We start from the raw sequence: 22,005 nt of genomic DNA, 5'->3' as shown, positions 1-22,005 counted from the left end.
ACACAGAATGAATTTTATTACTAACTGACTGTGATTTTATGCTGTCCAGAATTAGATACAAGCATCTTAACTGCTTATATCTATTTCCTCACATTACTATGTAGCTTTTCCAGCTAGCTTTGGTTTCTTGGCCGAGTAATACAACACCCCCTCAGTCCAAAAGGATGTGTTTCATTCTTTTTGCATGACTTTCCTGGGAACATCCCTGACAGTCATTCATTTCAGATGTGCTGGCTAGAGCGCTGAAGGTGTTTTTTTTTTTTTTTTTTTTTTTTAACAAACACGCAAACACAACACCTGCTGGCTTTCATCCGGTCAAGCAGGATGAAACAGACAGTAGCATATAAGGCAACGGCTTGCCTCACCTGGTTTGATGTAGACAGTAACTGGGTCTCCAGCATTTTCTCCCACCAGCGCTGTCACTTTGACACCATAGGACACTCCAACTATCAGGTCTCGGAGGTCCAGGGTTGTCTGGTTGCCAGGGATACTACGGCTTTCCTCTGTTCCCGCTGGCATGAGATGAAACACACATGGACGGTACAGTCACATGCATCTACACTTGATGCACAGATACATTTATTCATAGGGCAATACCAAATTAACTTATTAAACAATAAAAGTTAATAAAAAGATTTTACAAACTGAGCCAGTGTACCCTCAGTGTTAAAGATGAGGATGCGGTACTGTGTGGCGCCGGCCACTCCCGTCCAGCCAAGCCTGGCAGTGCTGCCCAGAGACTCCACCACTCGCAGGTTGGACACCCTCCCCACGGGCTGCTTCTCTGCAGCATCACGGGGAAGCACAGCAGGGACAAAGGTTGTATAAACACGAGAAGCAATTTTCAAATATCAATATCCACTTGAAAACATATTCAGAGCAGCATGGAGTCAGACCCCAGTGTGACTTCTGACCTATGGATGTGGTGGAGACGGGCGTGGCCTCCTCGCGACCTTCATACAGGGTGTACAGCTTGATGATGTATTCTGTGTTCGGCTGAAGGCCGGCTAGCTCGTAGCTGGTGGTTTCTCTCGGGAAGGACTGGCTCTTCACAGGACCTCCTGCAGCACAGCAACACAGGTTGTTTTGCTGGCTTGTTTTGTGTTTTTTATAGATAGTGTGATTTTAATTATTGTTTGTTTTTATTGTTGTTGCTTTTGCATGGACCCCGGGAGGACTAGCAACCATTTTATGGAAGCTATTAGGCATCTAATTAAAGAATACAGCTTAGTGGGTTCACATATACAGAACTTAACTTATCAGTGGGAATGTTGTAGCTGGTGAATTTACATGTGATGTAACTTAAACACAGGGTTGCACAATAACTCAATTTTAGGCTACATTTCAGTGGAATCATAAATTATATGGGGTTATCGTAATTCATAGTAATTTTGCATATCTTAACAGATGCTTTTACACCCCAAAATAAATCATTACATCAACCAGCCCTACTTACAAAGATTTTTTACAGTGAATTTCGGCATGCACATGCTGTGACTACAAGTGAGTGTGTGAGTGTGTGAGCATGCATGTAAATATGCCTATCTGACCTTCCCCTTGCCTCCACTCCAGGCGGTACCCTCTAGAGGACTGAATGAGGTTCCAGGTTAGGCGGATAGTGGACGGGCCGGTTGTGGCTGCCCTGAGGACCTGCTGCTCCTGACGCTCTGAGGAAAAAAACACAAGTCATGTAATACACAGTAAAAAATTCATTCACACAGGACGGAAAGTGGAAATGTCACTCAAAGAAAAGCAGCACTGCAGCTCTGAAATCTGTTTTGTGACCCGTTAATACTTAATAAAATGAATAAAATGGCAGTATATTCTCTTTCATGTCAAAAAAAAAGCATCAGAATAATTTACTGAAAACTGAATGTATCTAAAAAAAAAAATAAGAAGAGAGGAAAAGGAAGAATTCACATGGCATTGCATATAATATGGAATACAGACATGGTGGATTTTAACACACCACAGAAACAGAGCATAAAGCTAGGACATGACTATATATTAAGAGTTCTAAAATTGCTGTTTTGATCCTTTGGAGCACATGTTGTGTCATACCCATGTATAAATTTAAGCCCACTTTATCCTGCTGCCCTTGGCTGCATCTGCAGTTAGTAGCAATAGAAATTTCCAGTTGACAGACAGAGCGTAATATTGCACAGTTAAGATATTCAGCCCTCACACCCTCCAGCACAGAGTGAGTTCCAAACACGTCCTAGCTGCACGGCTGCTGCAGGATATTCCAGCCTTCCTGACAAAATGTCGCTTTGGGCCCACACCTTGACACACTTAATATAGAGTATCATGTGTTCTGCTCAAGTCAGACAATTAAAACGGAGTACATTTTGAACATAAAGGACAGCCCCCGTCTCATGTACTGTGAGGACAGACGCTATGGGATCGGTGAGGAAACTTTGCACCCAGTGTGCTTGAAGATGAAAGCTGGCTATAGGTTTCCTGGGGCACATAACATCTCAACGGCCTTGATTTGAAAGTATAGAGACCCAATTCAAATTGTCAGGTTCAAATTGTCCTCTTTTTTCCTCAAAGGACAATTGGTTGCGGAACACATGCTCAAAAGGCAACAGTTAACCAGATAAATTAAAAACAGAGAATCGTCATGTTGATCTTTATGTGTCTCTGTGGGGGACACATAAAGATTTGAAGTTTACACATTTTCTATATTTTGTTTATGGCTGTATGCAAATTGAAAACAATCATGACAGAATGTTGCCAGAGATTTTCTGTTCTTGAGGGTTTAAAAAATCAGCTGTGAAGTGTCTATAAAGCCACAACACTCAGCATGTGCCATTATACTGGCATAGAAAAGGGAATGGATTACAGTGAGGCAGTTTGTCTCTTTCATTCCACACACAATGCCACAGCTCTGCCCTCAGGCGGATCATGGTTGAAAGCACTATGTATGTGAACAAATGCTGTCTGTGAGGAAGATCAACAAATCATCCCACAGGTCTTGCCTGACAGATAAGCAAGCACTCTCGCTTTACTTCTTGGACTGATGGCGCTGCGTCAGAGAAAAGGGGATGAGATGTCAAGTGGAAGCAAACAGGTCAAAAACAATCTCTACAGGCCTCTGGGTGAATATAAAGCATGCAGCGATGTGCAATATTAAGCCCGTGAGGGAGCCAGGCTATATTTTTCATGTGACTTGCAGAAAACTATCCTATCATTGTAATACAAAAGCCATTGGGCTTATGATATTTGGACTGTGAAGAAAGCTATATGTTTGGAGATGAAAATACCCATGCATGTCAGACAGCCACAAACACATTGTTTTGGACTTGATGTTGGACAGACTGTATTTTACAAGGCTGCATGAGACATTAAAATCCTTGTCAAAGATCATTAGCGTAATTTACTCATTTAAATCATAGAATGTTTGGCCCTCAACTATGTGGTCCTCACTGTGATTAAGTTGACAAGCAGCTGCTTTCCAGTACAAAAGCAGCAAAAACCTTTTTCCCACATGAGAAAGAGTCCTCTAAGGCATCTCACACAGTGCAAACCAGACATAAAAAAGAGCCGAACTCTACTGGTTTACACAGAAACAAACAAAAGGGAAACAAGCATAGCCAAAGTTTACATTAGTGCAGTCTATGTACAGTATAGTGTACACATCTCATGTCTTTGGTAACAGAACCAGGGCAAGTCAAGCTTTTCTGTCCTCCAACTCTGCCAGCTCTGTGTTCGGTACAGTCTCTCTGCAGTGACTCAGACTTAATTCAAATAAAACAGCTCCGACTGAAGTAAAGCCACAGAGGCATTAGTCACGAGAGACAGATGGTGTGTGTGTGTGTGTATAACGAGTGTGTAGGTGCGCTAGAAATGTTCCTTAAACAGAGCTAAACAGTAACATCTGTAGGTTTTCAGAACGGAGATGGGAAAAAAAACAACAACAGGGAAGATTTCTGGCCACCCTCTCTATCTCTGCTTTCCATTCCTCTATCCCTCCCCCCACTACTTGGCTAGACACAACAGAATGCCGGCAGCTTTTCAAAAAGCATTCTTTCACTCGCTAAATTTAGCACAATTACTGATTTTAAAAAAAGAAAAGATTGAAATAGAAAAGCATTCCCTATTTTGTTTAGTTGAGGATAGTGTATGAATATAAGAGACAGCTAATGGACAGGGAGAGAGATAAACATGAAAAATGTAGCTTTAATTCAGTGGCGTGCTACTGAAATGACCTACCTATCTTGAACCTGGCTGTTGCTACAGGGCCCTCAGTGTTGCCCTCATATAGAGGGATGACGGTGACAATGTACTCGGTGTCGGGCTGCAGGTTGGACAACGTGTGAGAGTCACTGTCACCAGCAACCTCCAGAGTGTCAACATTTCGGCCTGTGTGGGAGAACAACAGGAGAGAGGAATGTGTTAAAGGTTAAAGAAGCTTTTGCACAACAGCACAAAAGCAGGAGATGAGTGTAGCCAAGGGGAAATTGTTGATGCCTGTTGATGTTTGGCCCTCAGTTCCTGACCTGTAAACGGTCCCCAGACCAGGCGGTAGGCCCGGGCGCCGCTGACGCCCCTCCACCGCAAGCGAACACTGCCCTCTGACTCCGTCTCCACTGACAACTGCTGCACTGCCTCAAGGCGCACTGACACACACATGCACACACACGCGCACACACACACAGACACACACACACGCACACAAAAATGGTTTCCAGAAATTGTATTTGATAACATCGCTGCCCAGGGAAAAACACCAATTTCCAAAATGCCAACATTTCAGAAACAAAGAAAAAATGTCTTGTTTTTTTAGCTCGACAGCTGTGCTCCTTTTAAGGGTTGCAGATCTTCCTAAGCCCATAGAGGAGAGGCTAAATTCTCAAATTAAGTGAAGACATGAAAATCACGGCAATTAGGTATATGTGGCTTTCACTGGACAGTAAATGATATTTTAATTTGTACTGATAATTGCTACTGAACCACAAGAGGACAGTGTGACAAACCATTTGGGTTATAGCACAGCCATCTGCCACACTAATAGTAATAATAATAATTATTTGCCAACTATTAAATGACTCACCAACTATTTTGATCATCAATTAACTGGTTTGAGACATTTTTTAGAAGAAAACTTCCAAAGTCTGATTTGGTTTCTTTAATCCTCTATAACCGTAAACTAAATATCTTTAGGTTGTGGACTGTTTGTTGGTTGGGACAAAATAAGACATCTGAGGACATCACCTTGGGCCATGGGAAATTATGAACAACATTTTTTAGACATTTTATGGACCAAGCAACTAATCAACAGATCAGTTTAAAAAATAAACAGAGTTATCGATGATGAAAATAATCGTTAGTTGCAGCTCTACACACTGTACCTCCAATGTATAATAGTATCTATTTCAGCATCTGCTGCTAAAAATCATGACACCATCATCATCATCATCATCATCATATTACAGTAACAGTAAGCTGACGAAAGCGGAGAGGGCTGGACTCACGTGTGCGGGCAGTGAGGACGGAGGGGGAGGCAGAGTTTCGGGGGAACAGGGGGTAGAGGCTGATGACGTACTCGGTGTCAGGCTGAAGCGCCTCCAAGGTGACGGATGTGGAGTCGGCAGACAAAGACTGCTGCAACAGCTGAGCGGCCGGCTGACCTGCTCTTCCAGCCAACCAATCACACACAAGGATTACAGGACCAATTAGTGCAGAAACAGTGGTGAGAAACTACAAATCATAAACACAGAGGAAAAGTGGCTTAACGTTTGGCTCAACAGACATTCACTGACTGGCTAGAAAAAAAAAAAATGATTCCAGTTTTTAAACCGCATTTCAAGTCAATGATTCGATTCCGCTCTTTAGCCCAAATTTTCTATTCATATATAAATGTGCAGTAATGTTTTTCTTCTGAAATGTTAAAAAAAATCAGACAGCAGAATGACTTAAAGGTGCACTGAGGGGGATCTGAGGTAAGGATCATTTAGACTCATTTGTGGAATGAGCACATTCCACAATTAGAGAATTCAAAATCCATGTGTATTCAATATTGTTGTTGTTGTTTGAGTCTAACAGGATCCTCAAATTAGTGTTATTTTATATATTGCACCTTTAAACATTACGTATTCCAAAAAACAAAACATTACTGACTCATGAATTATTCAACTCAAAACATTTCATATTGACTCAAGCCGTTAGTCAGAGAAATTTATTTTGTCTATTTCTTTTTTGCAGATCAGTGCAGTTCAATCTGTACAAATAAATCAGTGCATCAATATAATGAATGAAAGGTTACACTCCCTATGAGCAAAGGTTTGTTATGTTCACTAAGTGAGCGCAGCGCTGTGAGGGCAGTGAGCTTGATGGAAGGAGGCAAAGCACCATGTTGTGTGTGCACTTGGGGTGTTTGCCAGTGTTCGTCATTGTCAAAGGAGTGCACATGCTAGAACCAGCAGACAAGGGAACAGGTACGAGCATCACACCACACAGAAAACACGCTGACCTGATTTAAATAAACACACAGACACATGTGCCAGTCAGACGAGGTGCCCCATGTGAGTCTGGTACTCCTGCCACATCCTTATAAGAGTATCTGACGAGCTGCTAGCGCTATTATAAAGCTGGAGAGAATGTTTATATCAAACCTCAGGGGCCACTTTTCTTTCATGAATCATGGCAAAAGCATCCAGACGTCTCTAAAAAGGTAAGACAAAATTACTAACCCGGTTTGACATAAGTAAAGGTTTTCTCTGCCTATTTAACCTGAGGACTTACGATGAGAAAATGTATTTGATATTTTAGGTAATAGGTGGGCAATAAATCTCCTTCCTGACAGACAGCGCCTGAGGGGAGTATGAGGTGCGATAGAGACTCGTATTCCCCGTCCTCAACCATGACCGCTGTAAATTCTAGACATGTTTCTAACTTGCCAACAACAGGTTAACTGTTATCCAATAATGTAACTCCTTTTCCTCCACCACTTTTTTATGCAAAAGCAGTGATACTTATTCAAGCCAGCTCTCGTGCACCACAGGGAAAAACTGCTAAAGCAGGGGTCAGCAACCTACCGTGTGCCACCACTGGCATACCTTAACCAATGACAACAAGTGTGCAAGAGAGGAATTTTTTTAAGGTGCCTTGTGTATTTTATGTTTTGAAAATTTTGTCTGCGAAATATTTAGTGTTAAATATCATTTTGAGACAAAACACGAGAAAACTTTCGAGGACAAGGCAGAATCAATAACAGATCCACTGGAGATCATTTTTATGTGGTGTCATAATTAAACTTAATGGTGACATGGCACAGCGATTAACAAGAAAATTTAAAACTGGCACTTTGTCAAAAATGTTGCCGACCCCGGTGGTAAAGCTATGAACGAGCAAGCACTCTCACTGTATTTTCTATCAGTCTTCTTTCCATCATTTCTGAGATACAGTTCTGTGCAAATGTTATGAAAATTGCACAGGTCAGATGTGATGCTAGAGAGAGAAAGCAAACTCAAATAGACAATACAAATGACCAGGGGACAGATGGAGAGACAGGGGAAAGACAGAGAGAGAAAGTGAGTGTGTGTGCCTGACCTCGTGGTCCATAGGTGAGTCTGTAGCCCTGGACAGGTGAAGAGGGCTGGTCCCAGGCCACAGACAGAGAGAAGAAGCCTGCCTGGACGAGGCGGAGACTGGACACGCCTGGCAAGGATCCTGTGCAAGAAAGAGGTGAGAGAGGGTGAAGATGGAAAGAGACGGATAAAAAGTCAATGGTAATGATTATGGGGAGACTGAAGCAGGCACAAAAGGAGAGATAGGGCCCTCACAGGTTCGTAGAAGATGATTGTTGCACATTAATTATCTCACATTAATTATCTCACATTTTTGCAGAGAGCAGGGGTAAAACAATTTTGTGTCAAAACAAAAAAAAACATGAACCTGCAGTCCCTTGTTCACCAAACTGTAATTGTCTGGCTCACTGTTCAATATCAAGTTTATTTGCAGCCTGTAGCCACTAAATCTCAAAAGGCTTTGCAGGCCACAATTAATGGAAAACAAAAACAACACTCCCTGACCTAAACCCTCTAACGCTGTTTTGATGTCCATCTGTATTCTTGCATGATGATTTTTTTTTTTTTTTTCCCCACTGGAGTTCGTGTGAAGTTTTTTGTTTTGTTTTGTTTTTTTCGAACAAAGCGAAATTTCAATGGCCGCATTTGTTTTGGGTTGTTTTTGTTTTTTTGTTTGCTTGGAATTTCTGCTTTGTTTGATCATGACAGTAGACAGAGACAGGAAAGGAAGGGGAGAGAGAGAGGATGACATGGAGCAAGAAGTCCGGGTTAGATTCGAATCCAGGCTGCTGCTTTAAGGACTTAGCCGTGATACAACGGGCACATTTATAATGTAAATCATTAGACCTAATAAGTGACTTTTCACAAGCCACACACAAAGCCACTTTGTTGCTACACCGCACAAACTTTATGGAACGCTGGCAAAAGCCTCATTCAACTTTTTGTGTTGAATTATTGGCATCTGTTTAAAATAAAAAGAAAGACCTTGAATTATGGATCAATTTTTTTTTTTTTTTTTCAAGCCAAAATATGTTACAAACCGAACTGTGGCCTAAAAACAAGGTATAAACCCCCTCAAAGCTAAGCACCTAGTTGAAAGTTCACTCTACTTTTTCTCCTGTTGGAGTCTCTTTTATGTCACTTACGGGTTCGTTGCTTTGCAGAGATGGACTCTCCCACACTGTTGGGGTACTGAGCAATGATAGTCACCAGGTAGTCTGTCCCTGACCTCAGATCTCGTGCTGTGAAGGTCCTCTGACTAGCAGTGACGGTCTCCTGCGGGAGAGATGGAGATCATCTTTGTAAGTTGGTATAAGAGTCACAATCAAAACCAGTTTTGCCAAAGCTACTGACTAAACCAGACATCTGAGCCATGGCACTCCCTCCCTCCATCATGTTTGCGAGGGCACACAGATGGGAATTTCACTCTTTTTTTCTCTGCCATTTAATCCCTAGAGCAGCTATATCTAGGGATCCACCCATTAGACATGTCCATACACAGCCTTAAGGCACGTGTTTCTCTCACAAAGTAAGACTCTGCTTTGGCACTGCAAACTGCAATTAGCCCCTTGAATTTAGGTCATGCCAGTGTGGTGCTGCCAATCGATTAGTGTCAAACAAGAATTAACACCATGTTCTTCAAAAAACGTTGCCCACCTGACGCAATTCTGCTGTGATCGGCTGTCCCAGGCCAGAGAGCGGTGTGTACTGGACCACGTAGCCACTCACAGGGCCACCAGCGGGACTCCAACGAAACCTGAGAGTGTCAGAGGTCTGGCCTGCGAACTGGAGGTTGGACGGACCTGAAAATGCCTCTGCTTGGAGAAGAGAAGAGAAGAGAAGAGAAGAGAGGAGAGGAGAAGAGAAGAGAAGAGAAGAGAAGAGAAGAGAAGAGAAGAGAAGAGAAGAGAAGAGAAGAGAAGAGAAGAGAAGAGAAGAGAAGAGAAGAGAAGAGAAGAGGGAAACAGGATGAGACATGAATAAAGAGATATGCAGCTTTAAAGTCTAATGGAGAACATTTTTGTTTGTTTGTGACTGTGCACATTTTAATGTGACGTGCAGTTGTGGTGTTTGAACTGGGATGTTTACCATCACTTGCATAGACTCCTCCTGAGCTGGAACACACTCGGGGACTCACAAGCGGGAGAAGTGTGCTCAGCAGTTTGAAGTCGCCAACGAAGGAGATGAAATCACTGCTGGGTTGAGAGGCGATCTGGGCCAATTCATTCCTGTCTGCACTCTTGATACCTAACATACAAAGACAACTAGTTACTTATGTATGAAAGAAAAAAGCCAATAAAATCCAAAATACAGAAAACAAAATACATTAAAAAGGTCACATACCAACTGCAAAAACTTGCACGCCCTGACTGCGCAGCTTCTGTGCCGGCTCCGGTACACTGTCCTGTGACCTCCCGTCTGTGATGAGTATGGCGATCTGAAAGGTAAAGAGGAGAACTCATAGGAAAATGTTCAATGTTAAATACATTCCTATCAAAAAATGTTTTCATCACAAAATGTATCTGCTCCTGACCAACCTTCGGGACATCCCGACTGGATGAGGGGTTAAAGAAGTTGTCAGCAACAAACTTCAGACCAGAGCCAGTGCGAGTGTTCCCGCCCTTGTAGTTCAGATTCTCCACAGCGCTGACCAGCTCTGTGCCGTTCACATAGGTGGTGAAGGTAAACTCAACCCTGATGAAATTAAATTATGGCTCAATACAAAACCTCTGCACCTGGAGCTAGATGATCTGTTATTGCACAGGGAAATGTTAACTGTGACATTCACCTGGAGGTATCGCTGTACTGCACAGCCCCGAACCGTATCCCAGACTGGCTCACAGAGCTGGCAAAGGGCTTGATGATGCCAGCCATGAAGCCCTTCACCTGCAGGAAGTTGGCTCTGCCGATACTGGATGATCCATCAACCAGGAAAACAATATCTGCTGCACGTACATTATTACACCTGCCTGAAATACAAATGTAAGTGCACATAAACACACACAAACAATATGAGAAGGTAAGGGGCTGATGGGATTACTGGGAGCATAATGAGAGCTGGTTAATGAACCAGGCATTTTTACCCTGAGCCTCAGCCTTCTTCGTGGAGAGCAGCAGGACAGCCACAGTGAAAGCCCAGCTCCACATCTTTACAACCTGGGCACAAACAGAACAGCACAGGCTTTGATTATGTCCATGACACTTGGTGTAAACTCACTACAAAACAGCCTGACCAAAATGAAAACAATCTGGATCCAATGCTACTGTTGAATCTGCTCTCAACACTGTTATCCATTAATGCATCCAAGTTTGAGGCATTTTAAACAGCCATATTGGCCATAAATATTGTCCATATTTTGATTAAAAGCCCAATATGTTTACTTCCTGTCAAATATCTTATTACCTAATGGTGTACCAGTAGGCGTAAATAAAAATAAAAATAAATAATAATATCATCTGATGTTTGCACAATCTCCCATCTGCCCCTTCCACTACATAAAACCTGCAACTTCACAGCTTTCAAGATGACAAGACATGCAAACATGTTACCTTTTCCATTTTTCACAGTTGTGGCTAATGTTTATTCTGTTTGAAGAATCCCAAATCTGTAATGACTCAACATTATGAGCAAAGTATTTTTGAACTTTTGTCCGTCCATGCATTATGTGTCACCCCGACATCCTGTCTCAACCAGAAAAACATCACATTTTGGAGGCAAGACACATTCAAATTTTCATTTTCTTGTTACAGAAAACGTAGTTGTCACAAATGTGTCTACAAAATGGTGACAATTAAAGTGGCCGTGATTAACTTCACGGTCTCACCACCAGCTTCATGTACAGTATGTCAGATTTTCTTTTCTGTTGTCTCTATTGCCATTTTATCCATTTTATCACTGATTCCTACAGCTGCACTCATATGCAAAAAGCTCTTGTCAAAAGCAGATGCTCTTGCCCATCACTGAGCCAAAGTTTATGCACTTGATATCCCGGCATGTTTATTCTGATTCAATTTATCCATCCATTTTCCACACTTCCTAATGAGCAAGCCCATCCAAGCATGCACTGGGTAGAAGGTGAGGAAACACCCTGGACTGGCAGTCAGGCCTTCACTGGTCATATTCCATTAGTCTCATCTCAAACACTCAGACCACACGCTCTCTTTCAATAAAGAAGAATAAGGAAACAAATCCTGAGGGTGCAGGTGTTTGTCTCCCTTCATGAGCTCTCAGTGTCTGCACCAGGTTATGAGATGTGCATACACACACTATTTATTTTTCACTACCAAAACATATCAGTCACTAAATCAGAATGCTGCCGCTTTCTTTTTGTTTGTTTGCCTGTTCAACAGATGAAATGCATCAAGTCTTGTTTTATACACACTGAATGAATTGTATAAAATTAGAAATTCATTGCTTGAGTTATACTTCTCTACCAGCGTCAATGTCCAGCATAAAACACTCATCTGCTTAAACATGATAATTAACTAAGGGTGTCACTACATAGTGGTATTGACGTGACATTTAAAAAATGAAATACCAATATCATCTTAACAATATGCACATGATAATATTATGTAAATTATCCAGCTTATGTTAAATCATTTCCATTTCTCTCTGTTAAAGATGAATTTGACAGATAGCTTTATTTTTTTATTTATTCATTCATTCATTCATTTAAATTTTCTACAGATACTGTGATCATATTATAATAGTGAATTCTTTTGGTTACAGTAATTGTGTGGTGAAAATCTGATATCATGACAAGTGTGAACATGACTTCTCACAAATTGGACACTCAGCCTGTGACACATTACTGGCTCTAAATCTGTATTGCACTAATCTTTACTTTAGACAGAAACTATGTATATGACACAAGAAGACACATGAAAATAATTTATGCAGATATCTACACCATAAATGCAATGCTGTCTATACGTTGGCTCTCTCTCTCTCTGTCCTCTTTGCCCTCATTAGAGCAGACAAACAACGGTCCTTTGGTCAGAGAGGCCTCTTTTTGTTTCACGAGTGAGGAGGGTCATACCACCGTCCACAGCATGTCCCACATCATCCTTACACTTCACTGCTGTCATCAGCCTCAACTCACAGCTTATGGACAAAAAGGATTGTTGACTTCTGTTGTCTCCATTACAGGTTATACCTGAAATGAGTGCCTCTGATCCTAATGGGGAATTGGCACCAGTCTGACCTGGAACAAGTAAACAGATGTTCTTGGCCTGTATTTTCTAAAATGAGACAAAAATAACAAACCCAGATGCCACTTGCCGCCCCACATCACCTTCACACATCGCTGTCATCAACCTCAGCTCACAGATTATGGACTAAATACAATTCCTGGATCAGATATCAGATCTTATTGATCCACACACACACTGCACCCTCTAATATTTCTGTAGTTAATCTACTGCTACTGCCTCCACAGCTGTCTGTTAGCCTGGCTGTAACTAGTGAACACAGAGATTTTCTTCTTGTTCAGCAGTGCCGTCCCAGATGCATTGTGCTGATTACAGTATAGCGCCGCAGAATGAGAGTGTGCCGGTACTGCAGTCAAATTATAATATTCTGCTGTATTCCACTGTAGTGGTCATTACTATGATCCAAATCTTCTTACTAGTAGCTGGGAATGCATTGCTGTCTTTTTTTTTTTTTTTACTTGATTTTTTGCAAAACTTTAAAGAAGCTGCCATAGCAATTTGCACTTCTGCAACTGTTTTTATGTGGATCCTACTTAACCTGTCATTCAAATAAATTGCTTTGAAACACATTTAAATTGAATGCATTTTTGCTCTTTTAAAAAGAAGTTTTGTATGGTTTACTACAGCCTCATAGAACCTCATATATGACACCGACAACAATAATGATGCGGATGATAAGAACAATAATAATAATTATGATCATAATAAAAAAAACAAAAAAGATCTGGTATTTGATCAGTACTTGGTGTCGGCCAGTTCCCAAAGCCCAGGTATCGGAGTCGGATCAGAACTGATAAAAAGTGTATTGGTCCATCCCTGGACAAAACTCGTACTCTCAGCAACAGCCTCCATCTCAGGAGAGATATTCGCTTTTTTCTATCTTTATCGCTGACAGAGAGCATTTCTTCTCATGACAACCCCTGTTTACGTGCCTCTTCAGAGAGGTGATGCCTGACAGAATAGCTACTGCAAATAGCTGACAGATGTTCAGCCATAAAGCAAAACCTCTGATCTACTCCGCAGTGCCATGGAAGGTACAATAAACAACAGCAGAAGCAAAACCACGAGGGGTCTCTCAGTTGATCAAATCGCAAATCTGTTTAAGGGAAAGCAGCAGGACATCAGCAGAGAGAACTGATTTACTTGGCCTCTATAAGGGCTGTAAAGGATGTCAGCATCATCTGGAAGCTGGTAGTTTTGCATAGCCAGGCATTTTACTGAAGCACCAAGCATGACCCAAACCAGATTGGCTGTCAGAATGTCTCAGTCAGAGCGAGCCCACATGAAAGAGAGATGCAAGAGTTGATAGTGCAAAACGACAGGCACTATAACAGTTACATGAGACAAAAACCTACATGAAAGTTCCCCCATTTTGTTGTAATACTTTGTGTGTGGGACGCATTAATCAAGATGTGGGGTATTGAGCTGCTACAGCCTCCACTCCACTCACTGATTTCAGTCAGGATCATTAACCATCTTAGAGTCTGGATGGATCTGTTGTTGATGTTGATGGATCAGTTCCGCCCACATAAAGATTAAGGAGGCCTCCCACTAATAATACTCCTCTTTCACACAGTGAATATTCATGCGTACACACTGATTTTACTGTGAACTTATTTGCAGTAACAGCTGGCCTGGTCCTGTTTCATTTTGTTCAAGAGTAAAACTTCACTGCCTAAAGCAAGAAGCTCATAATTACCCATAAATGTTTGTCCCCTTGGTAAAATGAAGAGCCCACAAAGCCAACAATTTCAGAATTTGTCCCAAACATGCAAAGCACACATTACGCTTAATGGATTCCAAATGTATTGCCCCTTTCCCTTTTCCACACTCAATGTCCTTATTTTAAGTCTTCCGTGCCTATAAATTTAAATTGTGTACTCTCAGGTCTTTAGGAACCACACCAGCTTACTTACCTTTCATGTTATTTTTCTACATCCTGTGTGGAATCTAACAAACTAAAGTTTCTTTCTGATTTAATTATTTAAACTAGATTTTTGAAACCACAGCCTGCCCACAGCCTAAATAGTTACAGAGAAGCTAATTTAAGAGATCATAATTGAAAGGCATTAATACTTAAGGGTCATTAAAAACACCAGCTGACGACTAAAAGAGGTGGCAATAAATGATGAAAGCATCATTGAGAGTGGTTTTCAAAATGCCTTTCTCCTCCTTTCCTACATTACTTACTCCCTGCCAGCGCACAAACACACAAACAAATTTTCACGCCCAACCCAGTCTGTATCAGTCCATGTAACCTTGTCCTGCTGGTCTGCATGAAGTAATAATTTCTTATTTTGTTTGTTTAATTGTAAGCGTGATGCATATCCTGAAATATACTTCTATTTCCTTACAGTATATTGTTTTTTAAAGATACTCATAGAGTCTGTACTTGGTACATTCCTAGGTTCCACACCTGGAATTTTAAAAGGATGAAGCAATAGGTTTATAAGTATGGCCACGCCCACCTTGGCCCACCTGGGAATTAAGGCGAGCACATGGGTTAAAAGGTCAATGGCACAGCCGCACAGTGTTACTCAAACCCTCTGCGGTGAGAAAGAAGTGAAGTTTCAGCAGAAAACATAAATCTGTGTGAAAGAGCAGTGACTGAGAGGAAACAATGGTTTGACTAACATACTGTAAAAAGAGAGCGAGCAGGAGCAGCACCACAGACCTTCTGTAAGAAGCTGCAGCTGAGCTGCATTTTGCTGAAAGCACAACTCGGCCAGGACAACAGAGTGGTGGTCTAGCAGAGATGCCATTCCCCCAGGGGGGCAGCGAGCCACTGCTCACTGCATTGTGACAGAGTCGAGGATTGTGTAAGAGCCGGGCTCCTACAGCAGGACAGCAGTCCAGGAACAGAGAACAGCAAGGAGGACATAGGGATGGAGAGAGCAAGAGGTGACAAAGGAGGGTGGGGTGTCACAGTGAATTACCTAAGTTTACAAATCGCCGGTCAACACACTAGTATTTTGGGTGGTCATTGCCCCAGTGAAGCTGGCAGCAGGGACAGAACAGCTCTGCTCTGGAGATGTCAAAACCAGGACAGATTAACCCAGTAACTTCAGACCTCTACCCCTCAGGTCAAGTACAGCACTTCTCATGCAGGTCAAGAATGCATTATCAGTCAATTTCTACATCCAAACTAAACAGACTAGCCTTTGAAATCTCTCATGACCCCTTGAAGGAACAAGCCCTAAAAAAGAGCACTGATTTTGTCCCCACACTGGATTGGACAAGCTTAATAAAACAAACAAAAGTCCATTGAGATATAGAGAACCACTGAGATAATTTCATTCATCCTGGGATTTCTCTCCCTTTTCTTAACTTTCATGTACACACAGGAACAAACAGTTATGTACAATGTGTTCTCCTCCTTATTCATGAAAAGAGACAAAAAGTCCTAATCTCATGGCTTACTGGTAAAAATCAAAGCACATGCACTCCAACACAAACAACCTCAAATATCACAACAATGACTGAAAGGACCTTCTTCGTGACACTGATTCGGCTGAGTGACAGACAAATTTTTGAGTATGTCTCAACTAAGTTGAAACGTTCACTCAATAAAACTGTTTCGATTCTAAACCACAACAACTAATAAAGACCTAAAAATAATGTCCCCTTCCTAAAGCTCCAGTGAGTACAATAGGGAAACTGTTCCCTAACAAACAACAGACTATCACACATCAAACACACAGTAACTAGCAGCAGTCCTCCATAGATGACACACTTGGTATCAGTCCAGAGCCATCCACACACCGGAGTGACACGCCAAAAACTTAACCAAGCATGGCTGGGACAGTGCGGAGGAGGCAGATGAAAGGATGAGAGACAGGCGAGAGGGGAAGTGAAGGTGAGGCAGAGGGGGAAAGGGAGTGTGCTGGGACCTGGTGAAGATATTTGAGACAAAGTTAAAAAAGCCCTATTGAAAAGGGGATTTCTAGCTCTAGGGAGCCAAACCACAGTAAAGACAACGATGCCCTCAGAAGTGGAACAGACAATTGAACCCAATGAAGACACAAAGGCAGAAGAGGAAGAGGAGGAGTGAGGCTCCCTTCTGCTTACAGGGTGTTTCTTTTCTCTGAGTTTTAACTGTACACAGTCCAGAGGGAGTAAAACCCATCTCCATGCTGACTAAATGAGTTCAGCTGAGGTCAACATGCTTGCACACCGCCTGCTGTGATGTGCAGGACTGTAATGAAGGCTCTCTCACGGAATAGCCCTAATAATATTTGGAAGGCAAAAGAGGCATTTAAGTTCTGGTCGGGATTAATTTCTTTAAAGATGCTTTTTTTTCCCAACATAGTGTGATATAGTGTCTTTGATTATACAGAGGAATCCCTCCCTGAGTTGGCCTGCAGCTGAGACATGATCTGCTTATCATTTCATTACAATTAACTTCATAATCACATAATGCATGAAAACAAGGTTGTAAACGTATGTCTGCTTGGGTCTTGTTCAAAGTCGGATTCTTTGCTGGAGGGAAAACTTTCCTTGAGCAGTGCAGCCTTGCCTATAATTGAGACTGCTATTGTATATACAGTAACAGCCTACTGAGCTGGATTGCAGGTTACCAGCATGAACATGCAGGCTGCAGCGATGCAGCACTACTGATTCAGTGCCTGTTGACTGTTCCTGCAACTAAGAAACTTGGCAACATAACATAACTACACCGTTATTCCTCTTCATTCACCCAACAAATGCACCATGCACATCAGCAGTGTCGCCCGCCCTCATGTGTCATCCTACCTGAGGATGATCCGCTCTTCTCCCGTCACCGGACCACAGCCTGCTTCTCCCCACCTTTCCACCTGTAGCATATCCAGCCGGCGGAAGCCCGTATCTATAGTGACCGGTGTCCTCCGCCACCGCCACAAATGCACACGCTCTTCAGCTCCACGTTCACGCACAGCAGCCTGTTGAGGTCCTGCAACAGCTCTCCGTCTCTGCATCCATGCAAGGGACTGAAGTCAAGGCTGCTGATGAGCTCAACGCTGAGTCCAAATGCAGCGTTGCTGGTGCAGGCTGAGCACAGGCAGCAGCAGAACAGTCCAGACTTGTTCGGATGCCTGAAGGGGAGTCCTAATCTCTCTCTCTCTCTCTCTCTCTCTCTCTCTCTCTCTCTCTCTCTCTCTCTCTCTCTCTCTCTCTCTCTCTCTCTCTCTCTCTCTCTGTGCTTTTCTTTTCTTTTTTTTCCCCCAACCTCATTCTCTTTCCCTCTTGTCCCTCCCCGCTCCTGCTTGCCAATATTTCATACAACCATGTGGTGCATGAATACCCAGTTTCCCGTTACCTTTTCAGGTAGGCCGGGACACTCCGGTCTATAAATTATCGCAGATTATCACTGGTTTTCACACCAACAACTCACCCCCAAGGAGCTGTCAAGACTTGAACCAGGCACTTAGAGGTATTATAGACAATATTATTTGTCTGATTCTGCAACCCAAAGAATATAACACTTTTGAATTTACTTGTTTAAAACGTATTTTGTCTCTCTTTGCAGTTTGTATAAAGACAATATAAATGAACCATGAGGGCAAAGGGCAGGTGTAAAGGTGGTGCAGGATAGGTAAATAGATAGATCTGGTAGTGATTAATGATGAATACTGAATTTTGATATTTAAATAGTCTATTCTTAGACCCAGGGACATCAAAGTTTGTTGGCACATTTGTCTACAAAAGCAAAAAAAAAAAAAAAAAAAAAAAAAACTGGAGTGAACTTTGTCCCATCCTGTAACACATAATGTCACACTGATGTACAGTCGCATAGAGAGCCGGAAAGTGACTCTGGCAGTACTGTACCCGGGAACTTATTCACCTTACAGCTTCTAAAGCATGAAGCTCATTTTGTGTAATAGGTTAACTCAACAAAGGCCGTCATTCTGTCAGCTGCTTGCCAAGAGCTGTCACCCTAGATAGATTGTAGATTCCCTCTCCTACAGAGCAGCCAATAAATCCCCCACGGTTACCTCTTCAGTGTGTGCACTCAGCTGTTTCAATGTGTGCAACAGGTTGCTATAGATGTTTTATCAGTCTGCAGTTTTACCCCCTCTGCTCTGGTGGGATGGGGAGGTGGCATCGGGACTTGTGGTGCCAACAATTTGGGCAAGCTGTTGAGGAAAACCAGCTCCGTGGTGGGGATGGAGACAGACAGCGTGGAGGCTGTGACAGAGAAGAGGATGAGAGCGAAGCTGAAAGCCATCATGGACAACCTTTCTCATTCTCTTCATGCTGAGCTGAGGCAGCTCAGGGGCACGTTTAGCCACACACTCATCCAGTCATGAACCTCAAAGCACCTGTGGGGCTCTTTGGTACCATCAGCCATCAGACTCCACAACACCCCAGCACCCAGTACCTCCTGTACCTGCACTGACTGAGACTCACAACCATACTCACAGATAAACAGTCACCACCACAGGAATTGCACATCTTTTCCAAACTGATACTGCATGTTTGTATGTGCTGAATGTATATTTTAGAAACTGCATCAGAGTCCAGATCTCCTGCAGATCTGACACATGTGAGGGTGTGTTTCCTTGAGGTCGGACCAAGTCTGAATGTGTCCCAAGTCGTGGTGTGCTGTACATCAGAGCCAGGACTTACAGACTTGTTAACATAACCTGTAAGAGACACAGCTTGTTGGACTTATACATGCAGTATACACACACACACATACAGCACATGTATGTACACACAGATCTATTTTACAGGATCTATTATGACTATTTGATCTTACTTTATTTTATTTCTTCCTTATGTTTTGATATATAGGTATTTGTGGAAATTTCTTTTTACTACGTTCTTGATACATTCTCAATTTTCCCAATGGCAGTTTGATAAAATGACATCTTATCTTATCTGATCTGATCTGATCTGATCTGATCTTATCTTACCTTACCTTACCTAACCTTACCTAACCTTACCTTACCTTACCTTACCTTATCTTACCTTTCCTTACCTTACCTTATCTTACCTTACCTTATCTTACCTTATCTTATCTTTAAGCATCTGCATCAGTATCACCAAGACACATCTTTAAACATGACTGCCATGTTTATTTTGATTTTAGTTTTGATTTAATTGATTATTGCCATTTTGATTTTTATTATTGTTTTTATTATTATTTTATTATTGTATTTACATTCCTTTGTCTTGCAGTGGGAGTACTTTTCTTGCTGTGGTGGCACACTACTGCTAAATAAATACAGAGGAAACTGCTTTGCATTTATTATGACAAGTGAATGAAGAAGTTCTAGTTGTGATTTGGATCTAGATTTGCATTCTGGTTTGTATTCTGATACTGATTTTTTAATACTGATTTTTACTTCAGCTTCCCAGATCTGCATGGCATCACCGATTATAGATTATATTGATTTTTTTTTTTTTTAATCTTTCTTTCTTTTTTCTTTTTTTTTTTGACACTGACTGAACTCTCCCAAGTGAAGCTGTGCCTGTAATGTCTACCTTCCTAAATTCAGAGGTATTTCAACAAGTACCCACTGTGGGTGTGCTTTCAGTGCCGCTGTGCTGAGTATGTTAGAGGTGGAGCTGACATAGGTTTAAGTACCATACATTTCGCATTGACAGGCATGCATGTTTCAGCACCTCAGTTTTGGGATAAAAAAAAATGCCATATCTGCCAGGACATGCTTGTTTTTCAGAGGGACAATGTGTGTCCAAGGCTTCTTAGCCACTGAATTAAAACTATGCCTCTGTTGCGTGTGTATGTGTGTGAACGAGAGAGAGAGGCAGAGAAAGGCTGGGGTAAATAGACAGCCCGACTAAAAGAACAGGCATGCAGGCAGCGAGGGAACTGCGGAAAACTGTGCTAGGCAGATGTGCAGCGCAGCTCTGGCTCTTTTGAAGCAGTCAACAAACTGAAACCATAACCATGCTGCACTAATAAAAACACATTCCAGTACCAGAATGTATGTTCTACTGATTCTGCGTTTTTAGCCTGTGGTTCATTAGAAGACAATAGAGACAAGAAGGTTTGCGGTTTAAACCCCTTTGACTTACACAACTTCCACATTATCCGCTTTCCCACCTTAAAGTCTTCTCCCTCAGGTCAGAGGAAGAGTACAACGCCTGCTTCCCTCTGTCCTGATCTTCACCAGGCTGCAACAGCAAACAGCTTCAAGGTTGGAGAGGCAGGTTTGTGACCGGAAGGCAACTGGCAAGAATTCCCAGACTGGCTGAGACTCTCAGGCCAATGAAAAGGAATGAGTAACACTCATGCACCTTCTACTTGTACTGCCGAGTTGCCCTTGAGCACAACAAGTACTGCTCCGGTTGATCCATTCAGTGGCCAGTAGTGGTAGTCTTTGGTGTGAGTGGTAAGGCCTCAGATAGGTTTGTACATAACCACATGAATGTGAAGGCGCAAACCCACCAAGGATAAATAAAGCTTAAAAAAAGGAAAAGCCCAAAGGTTAATTTCCCAGAGCTACAAGATGTCAATTCATAGGTCTGACAAGATGTCAGTGAAACAATGTCACAACACGTCCAACTCCCTGGAGATGTTAGCAATTTCAGTCCTTGTCTGCCAGTGCTGTGAACACTTAATTTTGTTTACAGAGAACATGACATGCAAGAGTTGAGAAAAGGATATGTAACAGAGATTCATTTTTCATTGGCAGGAGAGACAAGACAGAAGTACCATGTAAGTGTTGCGTAGTTTGTTAGGAATGTATATAATAAGGGCAGGTATTTTCTCACTTTCCCCCCATATGGTTTACACCTCCCACCCTTGTAATAGCTAGGAGCCTGAAGGATGATCCGTACAGTGTTGTGCACTGCAGATGTTCTCAACATTGTCTGATAATGCCGTAAATTACCACCCAACAGAGCAGGAATGACGTCGGAGCTATAATGAGAGATGTGATCATCCCCTCCATTGCATATGGATCCAGAGGATGGCAGCAGCTGGATGCCAGCTCTCAGTCTGGAGGTTTTAGACGAGCCAATAAGAGCCGGGGAAACAGACCTGACCTAGTGTAATATCCCCAAGAAAAAATTACCTCCCACGATGCAATTAATCAGCAGCTGAGAATGGATCATCACAAGGCAGTGGGTGTCAGCAGGAAATGTTTTCAAAAAGGTAAATTATCATGACACTTTTACGTGCTGTATCTTCCACATTACTAAAACCCTTTAATGTAACCTGTTTACCGCTACTCACTTTTGAATAAACTTTTTATCTTTCAGTACAACTATTAGTTATGTTTACATGGGGATGATTGAAGTTTCGTCTCCT

The 22,005-nt window shown here is 42.2% G+C and overlaps 1 protein-coding gene across 1 annotated transcript in view; it reads right to left on the bottom strand.

Moving 5' to 3' along the window:
- The window catches only part of col7a1 (collagen, type VII, alpha 1), a 62,880-nt gene extending 45,108 nt beyond the window's left edge, over positions 1-17,772 (bottom strand). Inside the window, exons 1-16 of the mRNA XM_030052550.1 lie at positions 17,499-17,772; positions 10,616-10,688; positions 10,321-10,501; positions 10,070-10,226; positions 9,876-9,969; positions 9,621-9,779; positions 9,189-9,349; positions 8,678-8,807; positions 7,555-7,674; positions 5,478-5,633; positions 4,503-4,622; positions 4,216-4,365; positions 1,551-1,667; positions 915-1,061; positions 659-784; positions 366-512 (exon numbers count right to left, since the gene is read on the bottom strand). Of these exons, the coding sequence (XP_029908410.1) occupies positions 366-512; positions 659-784; positions 915-1,061; positions 1,551-1,667; positions 4,216-4,365; positions 4,503-4,622; positions 5,478-5,633; positions 7,555-7,674; positions 8,678-8,807; positions 9,189-9,349; positions 9,621-9,779; positions 9,876-9,969; positions 10,070-10,226; positions 10,321-10,501; positions 10,616-10,679 (2,029 nt within the window). The 5' untranslated portion in view covers positions 10,680-10,688; positions 17,499-17,772. The remainder of the gene's footprint in view (positions 1-365; positions 513-658; positions 785-914; positions 1,062-1,550; positions 1,668-4,215; positions 4,366-4,502; positions 4,623-5,477; positions 5,634-7,554; positions 7,675-8,677; positions 8,808-9,188; positions 9,350-9,620; positions 9,780-9,875; positions 9,970-10,069; positions 10,227-10,320; positions 10,502-10,615; positions 10,689-17,498) is intronic.
- Positions 17,773-22,005: the final 4,233 nt, after the last annotated feature.

This window comes from Myripristis murdjan, chromosome 5, assembly GCF_902150065.1.
Source record: "Myripristis murdjan chromosome 5, fMyrMur1.1, whole genome shotgun sequence".
Lineage (NCBI taxonomy): Eukaryota > Metazoa > Chordata > Actinopteri > Holocentriformes > Holocentridae > Myripristis > Myripristis murdjan.
The sequence above is the reverse complement of the archived record's forward strand: the minus strand, read 5'-3'. Positions and strand labels throughout refer to the sequence as shown.